Raw genomic sequence first — 12703 nt, 5'->3', positions numbered from 1 at the left:
CTTTCAATAGTAGCTTTGTTTTATAACTTGTTTTAAACATACGGTCTTGTATTGACTTTTAAAAGTTAGGTCTGAGTATATTGAGATCTCGTGAGGCTGTTTTATCTCTGATGTGTGTGACTTACAGCCCGTGGATGATCTGTCGCTGCACTGTCCAGTGACACTGTATAGGTCCATCAGTATTGTCTGGGTTTGTGAACTGGATCTTCTGTGAATGTGGTTCTCATTTACAGTAACTTATGTATGGTGCCATGTCCACTGAAATGATTTATTATTATTTTTAACAAAATAGACATGTTGATTCTGTTTTTATATCTTTACTTTGATATCATTTTGGGTCAGTGTTAACTTTTTAAAGCTTTTGATTTCATAGCAAGTAGACAAAATTTTTTTAAAGTAATACAATCTTGTCTGACTTTCTTGTAGAACTTAGCCAAGATGTTGCATCAAAGGGCCTTGGGTTGGTTTATGAACTAGGCAATGAACAAGATCAACAGGAATTGGTTTCTACACTTGTAGAAACACTTATGACTGGCAAAAGGTATGGTGAACTTGAAAATTTTAGATTCAAGCCCATAGAGGAAGTCTATACACGTGAGAATATGCTGGAGAAGGAAGATTCAGCTTTCCATTTTTTCATTTATGAAGCCTTTTCTAAATTGCAAGTCCGTAATTGTTGTGCTGTGGATAGCACAATTATTCCAGTGTATACTGTTAACTTTAGGAGCATGCCACTAGGTCAAGCTTTGAAAGTTTAATGATCTCAGACAATTAATATATTGGATTAGAAAAATGCCTTAATTACTGTTAGCTAAATGGAAGTTAAGATACGGAGAAGAAGCTTGCATATCATTCATAGTCTAATCTGTGAAGAGTGTGAGGGGAAATCATCTGTGTAAGGGATTGCTGCTTTATGTTTCTTCCCTTGTAGGAAGGATAGTTTTTCATGTGCTACCACATTTAATTCAGGGGAAATTATGTGAAATGTCTTTTTCATCTGTTAATTTGTTCATTCTGGATTCATTTTACAAAATTTGCAGCCTCATGGAAAGGACTTTTTTTTTTTTTGTCTTTTTGTGACAAGAGTCTTGCTCTGTTGCCTAGGCTGGAGTGCAGTGGCCTGATCTTGGCTCTCTGCAACCTCTGCCTCCCTGGTTCAAGCGATTCTCCTGCCTTAGCATCCCGAGTAGCTGGGACTACAGGCGTGTGCCACCATGCCTGGCTAATTTTTTGTATTTTTAGTAGAGATGGGGTTTCACTGTATTAGCCGGGATGGCCTCGAACTCCTGACCTAGTGATCCGCCTGCCTCGGTCCCCCAAAGTGCTGAGATTACAGGCATGAGCTACCGTGCCTGACCGGTAAAAGACTTTTATATCTTGTGCACAGTAAATACTTGATAGGAAGTTTTATCACTTTGTAAATGAATTGCATTGGCTAGTTGAATGTTGGTGTGAAAAGCTTGAAGCTTATTGAAATTCTTATTTTGGTTTAGAGTTAAACATGAAGTTTCTGGAGAGACAGTGGTATTTCAAGGGGGAGCTCTTGGCAAAACGCCAGATGGGTAAGTACGCTAAATCCATTGAATGGTAAACATCTTTAAAAAACAAAAAAAAAAAAAAAATATATATAACGTAGTATTATTATATATATATATATATTGTATTTATTTATACTGATAAATAGAGCAGTTGATGAAGTTGATTTTACAACCCTCTGTAGGAAATGTTATCTATTCGTGGAAGAAGCAAAACTTATATGGAAAGGCTGGGCGCGGTGGCTCAAGCCTGGAATCCCAGCACTTTGGGAGGCCGAGACGGGCCGGATCTACGAGGTCAGGAGATCGAGACCATCCTGGCTAAACGAGCGGTGAAACCTCCGTCTCTAGCTAAAAAATACAAAAAACGAGCCGGGCGAGGTGGTGGGCGCTATAGTCCAGCTCTCGGGAGGCTCGAGGCTGGAGAATGGCATAAACCCGGGGGGCGGAGCTTGCAGTGAGCTGAGATCGGTCCACTGCACTCCAGCCCCGTGGCGACAGCAGCTAGACTTCATCTCAAAAAAAAAAAAAAAAAAACTTAATGGAAAAAAGACTGATGTCTTTTTTTTTTTTTTTTTTGTTTTTTTTTTTGAGATGGAGCCTCACTCTTGTTGCCCAGGCTGGCATGCAGTGGCTTGATCTTGGCTCACTACAACCTCCGCCTCCTGGGTTCAAGCGATTCTCCTACCTCAGCCTCCTAAGTAACTGAGATTACAGGTGCCTGCCACCACGCCTAATTTTTGTGTTTTATTAAAGATGGGGTTTCACCATGTTGGTCAGGCTGCTCTCGAACTCCTGATCTCAAGTGATTCACCCACCGCGGCCTCCCAAAGTTCTGGGATTACAGGTGTGAGCCACCGCGCCTGGCAGGCTGATGTCTTAATGAGTGTCCTGGGAAACAAACTCTGAGATAGAGATTATTGTGTGGGAAATTTACTGGGGAGTGCTCTAGGGATCACTGTGGGGGCATGAGGAAGCAGGATAGGGCCTATGACTGAGGGAAGGCTGAACTGCTGCCATCGTTTCAGTGGATACCAGCCTCTTGAGGAGCTCTGAGCTGGCATGGGTGGCCTTTTGGAGTTGTTCTGCTTTGAGGCATGGAGCCTGGCCCTCTATGTCCCCTCAGTGACCAGCCATTGGTGATGGGCTGCTGCATGGGAGCCCATGATGTTGGGCTCTCAGGGCAGCTGGGGAAGACTGACTAGGCCAAGAGGTCAGCTCTCAGGCAGCTGAGTCCTGCGGAACACTGGAAGCGTAGCTAGGCGCACCCACTGCCACTTGTTTTTGGGTGGGTGTAATTCTTTATTTTAGAGGCCACTACTTTAGCATTTAAAATAAATTCCTTGAGCTTGACCTCCTTTATTTTATCATGCTTTATATCTGTGGATCGTTAGGCAAATCTTTGCTGGTTGCAGGGCCTTGCTGTGGTGTCCCACACGAACCTGCTTCATTGTTGTCTGCAACAGGAGAAAGCTGCAGTTTGTTCTGTCATTGACGTTCCCCTACAGTACACTGTTACCACATCAAAAGTTGTTTTCATTCTACTTATTCTCCTTGTAGACTCCTTCTAAGTTTTTAAAAAAGTGCTTACATTTTACAAAAATAACATAAAACGATTAGATATATTTGTTCAGAGGAAAGTGAACAAGACTCAAGTTAATCAGGGTTAGGGTGGTCTAGCTTAGAAAAGACTTAAGGAAGACAGATGTTGTCGTCACATGACTCTCTTATGATCATGTGAGATTATGCATAACATAATGGAGAATTATTGAGTTGCATCCCCAGGTGGTGAGGGGACCACTTCTATGGACTTAGAGGTGCATTTAGGTCATTTATTAGCAGCAATGTAGAGGAGCTTAGGAATTGCTGATAGTTGAATTAGGTGACTTTTTATATTCTTCCCAACCTGTTTTCTGTCTCCATGGTGGTAAGATAACTCAATATTAGAAACTGAGTGAAAATTTGATTTTAATATGTCCTAGTAATATTGATGATGTAATTTTTTTAAGCTGGAGAGAGAGAAGTATATTATTGCCTACCTCTTTTTCTTTGTTTCCAAGTCAGGGCCTTTCTACCTACAAGGAACTTTGTTCTCTGGCAAGTGATCTTAGCCAGCCAGATCTGGTGTATAAATTTATGAATTTAGCCAACCATCATGCAATGTGGAACTCTAGGAAGGTAAGTTGCTATCACTGGACAATTATTTTTTTTTTTTTCCTGCAAACCAAACATGCTACATTGGCAGACAATGGCAAATGGTATACAGTGCATTTTGTGAAAGTATGTGCCTGATGAGAAAGCTGAACCCCACATAGCTACTATTGATTGGAAAGCCCAATAAATCAGGCTGTATTTAGGCATAAGTTTGGGAGGGAGAATTTTTTGCTGTGTTAATATTTTACTCTAATGGGTGCATCTGAGTCACTTCAGCCTATTATTATTTTTAGGGTGCTGCTTTTGGTTTTAATGTAATTGCTACCAGAGCTGGAGAGCAGCTGGCTCCTTTTCTGCCTCAGCTAGTTCCTCGACTTTATCGTTACCAGTTTGATCCCAACCTTGGCATTCGACAGGCCATGACAAGTATTTGGAATGCGTTGGTCACTGACAAATCCATGGTAAGTGTCTGTGAACTCTGTGTTAGGAAAACACTGTAGATTGTCCAAGGTCATGCATGGGATTTAAACCCAGTGCTCATCTTCCTTTCTACTTTTTATACTTAACTTGTTTAAACAAACAAATTGTCTTTCATTCCATGCTTTCTTCCTACTTTCAAGGTATTAAAGATGTGTGTGGCAACATTTATTAAAATCTCCAAAATGGAAACCATCTAAATGTCCACTGGGAAGATGGTTAAGGAAATGATCATATACTCACATGAATGGAATAGTAAACGTGGAGAGGAATGATTGACGCAGTGGAGAGTGGGTTGTGGCCCCACCTCCAGTGAATTCGGTTAGGTGGGGAGACATACAAGGAACAGGCAGTTGCCATTTTGTTTTCTCTGTTGGTGTCCTCTCATCTGGCTGTTAATCATGTTCCATCCCACTTTTAGATAGTAAGATTTCTCAGGGCTTGTCTCTGAGTATCTTTTTGTTCTCTGAGCTTTCTCTGTATCAATCAGTTCCAAGGCATACAAATGTCATCTTTATTGTGGAAGTTCCCAGTCTTACAGTTTTGGTCCAGATGTCACTTGCACTTTAGACTTACATATGTAACTGTTTACTTGAAATTTTCACTTCAGTGTTGTTTCAGAATACTGTAAACGCAACATGCCCAGAACAGGACTTTAAAAATAACCTTCCCCCTCTATTCTCACTGTTCACCTATTTGCCCAAGCCAGAAAACTTGGTGTCATACTTTATTTTGGGCTGTGTCTCACCACCACCCCCAATTGAATCTAGTAGCAAATTCTGTTGATTCTGCTTCCAAAGTATTCCTTGAATCCACTCTCTTCTTTCCCTAATTCTTTCCTGATGAACAGGTCATCATTGTCTTTTTTTTTTTTTTTCCTCTTTGCCTTTCTTCATTTAATTATCTACATAGTAGCAAAAGTGATTTTTAAAAATGAAAATTAGATTGTGCCATTTTGGATTAAGATCCTTTAGTAGCTTTACAGCCTCACTTTAAATAATTCCATGATCCTTACTATGTCTTACAAGTCCCTGCCCGTAATGTGGCCCCTTCCTGTCTCTCCTGTCTGGTACTAGGCCGAATATGTTTCTATTCATGGTGGTAGGTACTTGAGGGTTCAGCTTTGAAGACTCAGTGAGTTTTGCTTGCTCCAGGAGAACATGTGGCACTTCTGGGTCAGCCAAGATCTAATAGGCCAATGGGCTTTGTAGGTCTGAGCTCAGGACACAGGCCTAGACCCTTGAGACGTGAGTGTCATCTGTGTGAGTGAAAGGATTAAGCCACAAGTGTGGATGAGATCATCCATGGAGAATGTTGAGAGAAGCAGACATAGGAAGACATCAGTTATTTACTTCTTTGTCTTGGTTTTCTTTCATGTAAGTAAGAATAACAAAACCTTTCCTACCTATAAAAGTGGAAAAGCCATACATTTTTGAGAATGTCAGCATTGGTATAAAAGTGATTCTACCATTATTTTCTCATTATTACCAAGTTGCTAAGTGTATATCAAAACAGCACAGAGGCTTAAAAAGTAAAACTCATCTTTCATTCTGAACAGTCATGAGCCAGGCACTGGGTAAGGTACTGGGGATAAAAAGATGAGTGAGACACTGTCCCTCAATAACTGCACTGATAATGAGTGAGACACTGTCCCTCAACTAACTGCATCGATGATGAGTGAGACTCTTTCTCTCAGTAACTGCACTGATGATGAGTGAGACTCTGTCCCTCAATAACTGCACTGATAGTGAGTGAGACACTGTCCCTCAACTAACTGCACCGATGATAAGTGAGACTCTCTATCTCAGTAACTGCACTGGTGTGAAGGGGGACTGTGTCCTCAGTAACTGGCACTGATGATGAGTGAGGACCTTGTCCCTCAATAACTGCAGCAATGATGCAGTGATGAGTGAGACACTGTCCCTCAATAACTCCACTGTCCTGTGCAGTAACTGCACCTGACCCCCTTGAGGGTCTCCAGTATAGTGGAACAGTGCAGTTATTGAATGGTTTTGTGTGATGCTCCTTCAGAAGGTGCTACGGGAACAGAGAGGAGAGTACCCAAGCCAGTCTTCTCTGAGAAAGAATGGCTAATATGAACCTTGAGGGACAAGTAGGAGTTAGCCAAGCAAGTAGGACCTGGAAAGGGGATGTAGGTAGAGGTGGCATGTGCCAAGGAATGGAGTTGAGACAGAATATGGTACTTTTGGGTCTGGATGAGTTATGGAAGGATTTGTGTGCATGCCCGGGTGATTGCACTTCATTCTTATGCACTGAGGAAAATAAAAGCATCAAATGTACATTTTAGAATGATCACCTGGCAGCTTTATAGCGACCAAAAGTGGGAAGAGATTTGTGGGCTGAGTGGCCTAGAGAGACATGGAGGCTGTAAAATACAGAAAACATGGGCAGTGTGGGTTAATGTGGTTAACCAGTGTGGTTAAGAGTTGAATAATTTGATTATTGATGGATTTTGCATTTTAAATTTTATCCTTTGGCTTTCCTTAGGTGGATAAATATTTGAAAGAAATTCTTCAAGATTTGGTTAAGAACCTTACAAGCAATATGTGGCGAGTTCGAGAATCCAGGTACCATTTTTAGGAATATAAGTTTAGTCAAATAAAGCCGAATTTTTTTCCCTTCAGAATTTCCAGGTTTTACACTTTGTGCAAAAGGAATAAATTAAAACTTCTAAAAAGCTGGCTGGGTGTGGTGGCTCACACCTGTGATCCTGGCATTTGGGGAGGCCGAGGTGGGTGGATCACCTGAGGTGAGGAGTTCAAGACCAGCATGGGCAACATGGTGAAACCCCGTCTCTACTAAAAATACAAACATCAGCTGGGCCCCGTGGCGTGTGCCTGTAATCCCAGCTACTCGGGAGACTGAGGCAGGAGAATCGGTTGAACCCAGGAGGCAGAGGTGGCAGTGAGCTGAGATCGTGCCACTGCACTCCAGCCTGGGCGACAGAGTGAGACTCTGTCTCGAAACAAAACAAAAAACTACTAAAAAGCATATTTCTTGTTGGCTACATTAGGTATTTTTCTTTAACTATTTAAGCTTTGGTCAATGATTTTCCTAAATTGTCATAGTTTATATAAGTATGAAATCAAAGAAGTTGAAGATTACCTGTTAAATTGGTAGATACCAAGATATATTTTTGTACTGTCATGACTTTATAGTATAGAATTTCTGTATACAAATTACATTCATTCAGTGCCCAGTATGTACGTGGCAGTGTGCTAGGCCCTGGGGGCACACTAGTGAATAAAAAAAGATGTGTCATCTCAAAGGGATTGTATTATAGTTGTGGGAAACAAACATTTTATACTTGTAAATTCTATATATATATACTATATTTGAGGGACCTGGAGAGAAGTCATTGCTGTTTTGGGGTGAGGGGATGAGAACTCGAATTAGAGGCAGAATCTGTTTTCTTTTTTAGTATAAACGTTTCATAGTAAAATACTGACTTTCTTCTTCATATGTTGAAATGAAATTTTAATTTTCAGCTGTTTAGCTTTGAATGATTTATTGAGAGGAAGACCCTTAGATGACATCATTGATAAACTTCCAGAAATTTGGGAAACGCTTTTTAGAGTACAAGATGATATCAAGGTATTATAGAAATAAATTATCATTTATACATACAAAAAGTTAAATTGGAATTATTAAAATATTTATGTTGTATATGTCAGAATTCCATTTCCAGGTAGAGACTGATGTTTTCCCCCAAAGTTTCAGTCTTAATGTGTCTGTGAAGTTGCAAGATTGGGTATCCTTAGATCTAAATTAAATAGACTTGAAAAAAAGGTGGCTGTATACCTTCTTTCAATAGAGATCACATAATTCTGTTGGATTAGGGACAAATAACAGTTTTGAATATAGTAACAGTATTTCGATCAGTTCTGTAAATGGGATTAATTATTCTCAAATAATGTGACCAATTTCTCTGAATTTTTCTTGGGCAATCTTAATTTTAGGTATTTTTGATATTTTACCATTAAAATTAGACACTTCAGTTTTACCTTTCTTTTGCTTTATTTATTGGAGGATTTTAAGTGTTTCAGAATTCTCACATAGATCTTTATGTATTTACTTTTATAATACATTTAGTTTCTCAACTGTTAATAGCTAAATTTATTAAGGTCAAAATAGGTTACAGTTAATGTTTAAAAATTAGTAGTATGGCACGGTAATGTGTTCCTTGATGGGCAGGGAGTCTAATGAGATACCAGTTTTTTTTAACCTAATATGAAATGTAAGATTTTCCACCAATCTCTATAGGCTCTGAGGCAATTAAATTGCAAGTTGTAGAGTAGATGATAGTGAAACTCTCTAACTTGTATGATCTCACACTTTTGTCATTTTTAGGAATCTGTACGAAAAGCAGCAGAACTAGCTCTGAAAACTCTGAGCAAGGTGAAAACTCCTGTCTTACATTGGGAATGGAGTGGGGCAGGGTTCTGGATGACCATGACAATGATTTACTTATTGTCATAGGAAGTGACATGTAGTTGCAGTATAATTGGCTTCCTGTTGTAGTTCACTACTCTTAGAATGAATGAGAAAGCGAGTGCTGTAAACACTGTAGTGCTGGTATGTTGAATAGAGTATACTTGTGGTCTCTTTAAACGGTGAAATTAAGATAAAACTTTGACTTAACCCTGAAGAGCATGTCACTCAGTTAGATCAAGCAACACCGGTCTTTTCTCTTGCTTTTGCTATGTTTACATATAAAGCTACCTTTCATATCTATGAGGTTGGAAAGCTTTTTGAAACTAAATTATCTCCCACTTGAACTTGATTTTGTGATATATCAGGAACTTTACATTCTAGTTTCACAAACCTTGCCATAGGTCACATAAGTAGTAAAACCAGGTTTTAAATACAGGTGTTTTCTTGTTTCAGATGTTATCTTGACCACTATATTGTGTGCGACCCGACGTTATTGATGATGAGGATGATGATGATGATGATGATGATGATGATAACACTTCGAAACTTCTTTAATTTTTTTTTTTTGTTTGTTTTTTGGAGACAAGGTCTCACTGTGCTACCCAGGCTGGTAATGCAGTGGTGTGATCACAACTCACTGCACTCTCGACCTCTCGGGCTCAGGTGATCCTACCACCTCAGCCTCCTGGAGAGCTGGCACCACAGATGTTTGCCACCATGACTGGCTACTTTTTCATATTTTTTGTGGAGACAGGGTCTCTTCATGTTGCCCAGGCTGGTCTCAAACTCCTGGGCTCAAGCAATGCGCCTGCCTTGGCCTCCCAAAGTGTTGGGTTTATAGGTGTGAGCTACTGCACCCAGCCCTAAACCTTTTTTAGAGTGCTGTGTCTTACATATTTTCTCATTCGATCATCATCTATTTTGTTCCGTATTTCACAAACTAGAGGACCAGTGCTTAGACAGTGAAATGCATTACCAAATTTCCTGTTTAGTTCTCGGCAGGCCTAAGACTCAATCTCATATCTCATTCCTCTGTGTCTCTGTAGTGTCAGAGAAAGTAGATTCACTTATTCTTCTCTGGATATGTGAAGTAGAAAGTCTTTTGTCAGATGAATGCTTTATTGGATGAGCGGTCACTTTCACTAACATCCATGCTCTTTGTATGTGAGGTCTGTGTGAAAATGTGTGACCCTGCCAAAGGAGCAGCTGGCCAGAGAACCATCGCTGCCCTTCTGCCTTGCCTTCTGGACAAAGGAATGATGAGCCCCGTGACGGAAGTTCGAGCCCTCAGGTGCGCATCCGTCGATGAAATGAATGTATTGGATTTGCTCAGTTCCTAGAAATCGTGTTTCTTTCTAGGTTAGATTCTGGAAAATATGAAGAAAGAGGTTTAGGAGAATGACCCTTGGGTCATTTGTGAAAACTTGTGAGTCAGAATATTTTCACGGAAACATTCTCATGAGACCTTGTTTTTGCCCAGCATTCTGAGTCAAGCATGTTTTTCTGTTGTCATCAGCCTCTGCTCCCAACAAGCACATTTTCCTGTTACACTGCAGGTCCTCAGGAGCGTGCTTGTTCATGAAAATATTTAGTAATATTTCACAGATTATTAGATTTAAGACAAGCTGTTTACCACCTGCAATGATAAAATATTCAAAAAAATGTACTTACACTTTTAGATATATGGCTACTTTAAGTTAAAACCAATAGTGTAGGATTCTAGTTTGTATGTTTTGTTTGTTTTTAAACTACAGTGCTGTCTAGGAACTTTATCTGTTCCATTTTTATTTCACTCTTAAAAGTAGAACAAATTACTAATAATAGTGCCAGCAGTATTTCATGGCAAGTAGATAGTTGATGAGAGAAAGTTTTTTTTAGAAGGACTCACCTAACAACTGCAAAGGCAGATGCAACTAAGAGTATCACTTTGGCTAGGCACGGTGGCTCATGCCTGTAATCCCAGCACTTTGGGAGGCCAAGGTGGGCAGATCACCTGAGGTCAGGAGTTCGAGATCAACCTGGCCAACATGGAGAAACCCTGTCTCTGCTAAAAATACAAAAAAAATTAGCCAGGTGTGGTGGTGCATGCATGTAATCCCAGTTACTTGGGAGGCTGAGGCAGGAGAATAGCTTGAACCCGGGAGGCGGAGGTTGCGGTGAGCCCAGATCGCGCCATTGTACTCCAGCCTGGGCAACAAAAGTGAAACTCCATCTCACACACACACAAAAAAGTATCACTTTTTGCTCTCCTCAGTAAAATCTAAGTAGTGATCATTAGGTGCCCCTAAATCCACTGGGTGAATGGCTGACGAGAACTTTATAATGATTCAGGGCAACCAGACCTGAACTTAACAATCACTCCTCACAGCACAAAAAGACAACCAGTGCATCGTGATGTGATGGAATAGAACGCACACAGCATTGCCTAGGAAGGATTCTGTGTGTGTGTGTGTGTGTGTGTGTGTTTACAAAATTGAACGTGAACTCAGTTTAGCCTGTAGATCTCTACAGGGGAGAGGGGGAGAGAGGAACATGTTAAATGACCTGACTGGAATACAGTCAACGAGGACAAATAAGAAAAAAAGAGGAGAGTGGAGACTGTTAAAAAAGATTTAAGAAATGCAGTAGATTGCAATGTGTGAGTGAGCTTGGATGCTGATTCCAACATGCCAACTGTTTAAGAAGCTAATGAAACAGAGAAATTTGGATACTTGATATGGAAAAATCATTAATATTTTTAAAGTGTGAAAATGGTATTATGATTATGATAAAGAACCTTTGTCTTTTAGATATTCATAGTGAAGTTTAGTTAAGGGATATGCTTTCCAGTGCAGTCACGTGTCAGTGATAAGGATACTTCTGAGATGTGTCATTAGGTGATTTCATGGGTGTGCAAACATTAACATGAAGTTGGAAAAATGGTTCAGTTAGATTGCTTGATGCAGGGTTGCCACAGATCTGTTCACTTCATGTCTATGTCACATTTTGGTAATTCTTACAGTATTCCATACTTTGCATTACTGTTATATTTGTTTTGGTGGTCTGTGATCAGTGATGTTTGATGTTACTTTTGTAGTTGTTTTGGAGTTGTATGAACTACACCCATTTAAGATGGTGAACTTAATTGATCAAGTTGTGTGTGTCCCGATTGCTCCACTGAACAGCTGTTCCCCATCTCTCTTCCTCTTCTCAAGTGTCTTATTCCAAGACACAACAATATTGGAATTGGCTAATTAATAACCCCACAATGCCCTCTGTCTAAATGAAGGGAAGAGTTGCCTGTCTCTCACTTTAAATAGAAAGCTAGAAATGATTAAGCTTAGTGAGGAAGGAATGTTGAAAGCTGAGATAGAATGAAAGCTAGGCCTCTTATGCCACACAGCCAAGTTGTGAATGTAAAGGAAATGTTCTTAAAGGAGGTTTAAAGTGCTGTATCAGCCAACACACAAATGATAAGAAAGCAAAACACCCTTTTGCTAACAGGGAGAAAGTTTGAATATTCTGGATAGAAGATCAAATCAGCCACAAAATTCCCTTCAGCCAAAGCCTAATCCAGAGCAAGGCCCTAACTCTCTTCAATTCTGTGAAGTCTAAGAGAAGTAAGGAAGGTGCAGAAGAAAAGTTGGAAGCTAGCACAGGTTGGTTCATGAGGTTTAAAGAAAGAAGCTGCCTTTATAACATAAAGATGCAAGGTGAAGCAGCAGTTGCTGATATAGAAGCTGCAGCAGATTACCCAGAAGATCTAGCTGCGATCACTGATAAAGATGTCTACACTCAACAACAGATTTTCAATGGAGATGAAACAGCCTTCTCTTGGCAAAAGATACCGTGTAGGATTTTCATAGCTAGAGAGAAGTCAGTGCCTGGCTGCAACACTTCAAAGGCCAGGTCAACTGTCTTGTTAGGGGCTAATGCAGCTGGTGACTAAGTTGAAGCCAGTGCTCATTTACCATTCTGAAAATCCTAAAGCCATAAGAATTCTGCTAAATCTGCTCTGTGCTCTAGAAATGGAACAACACAGTCTTATCTGTGTTGTTGACAGCTTATCTGTTACAGCATGGTTTACTGAGTATTTTTAGTCC

General features: G+C 40.1%; 1 protein-coding gene across 1 annotated transcript in view; it reads left to right on the top strand.

Annotated features, from left to right (window-relative positions):
* Positions 1 to 12703, top strand: part of ECPAS (Ecm29 proteasome adaptor and scaffold) — a 129102-nt gene that overhangs the window by 97723 nt on the left and 18676 nt on the right. Inside the window, 8 exon segments of the mRNA XM_017854817.1 lie at positions 427 to 541; positions 1494 to 1562; positions 3596 to 3713; positions 3983 to 4150; positions 6675 to 6754; positions 7676 to 7781; positions 8538 to 8585; positions 9791 to 9912. Of these exon segments, the coding sequence (XP_017710306.1) occupies positions 427 to 541; positions 1494 to 1562; positions 3596 to 3713; positions 3983 to 4150; positions 6675 to 6754; positions 7676 to 7781; positions 8538 to 8585; positions 9791 to 9912 (826 nt within the window).

This window comes from Rhinopithecus bieti, unplaced genomic scaffold (assembly GCF_001698545.2).
Source record: "Rhinopithecus bieti isolate Rb0 unplaced genomic scaffold, ASM169854v2 scaffold_40150, whole genome shotgun sequence".
Classification (NCBI taxonomy): Eukaryota; Metazoa; Chordata; class Mammalia; order Primates; family Cercopithecidae; genus Rhinopithecus; species Rhinopithecus bieti.
This window is presented reverse-complemented; position numbering and strand designations above follow the sequence as displayed.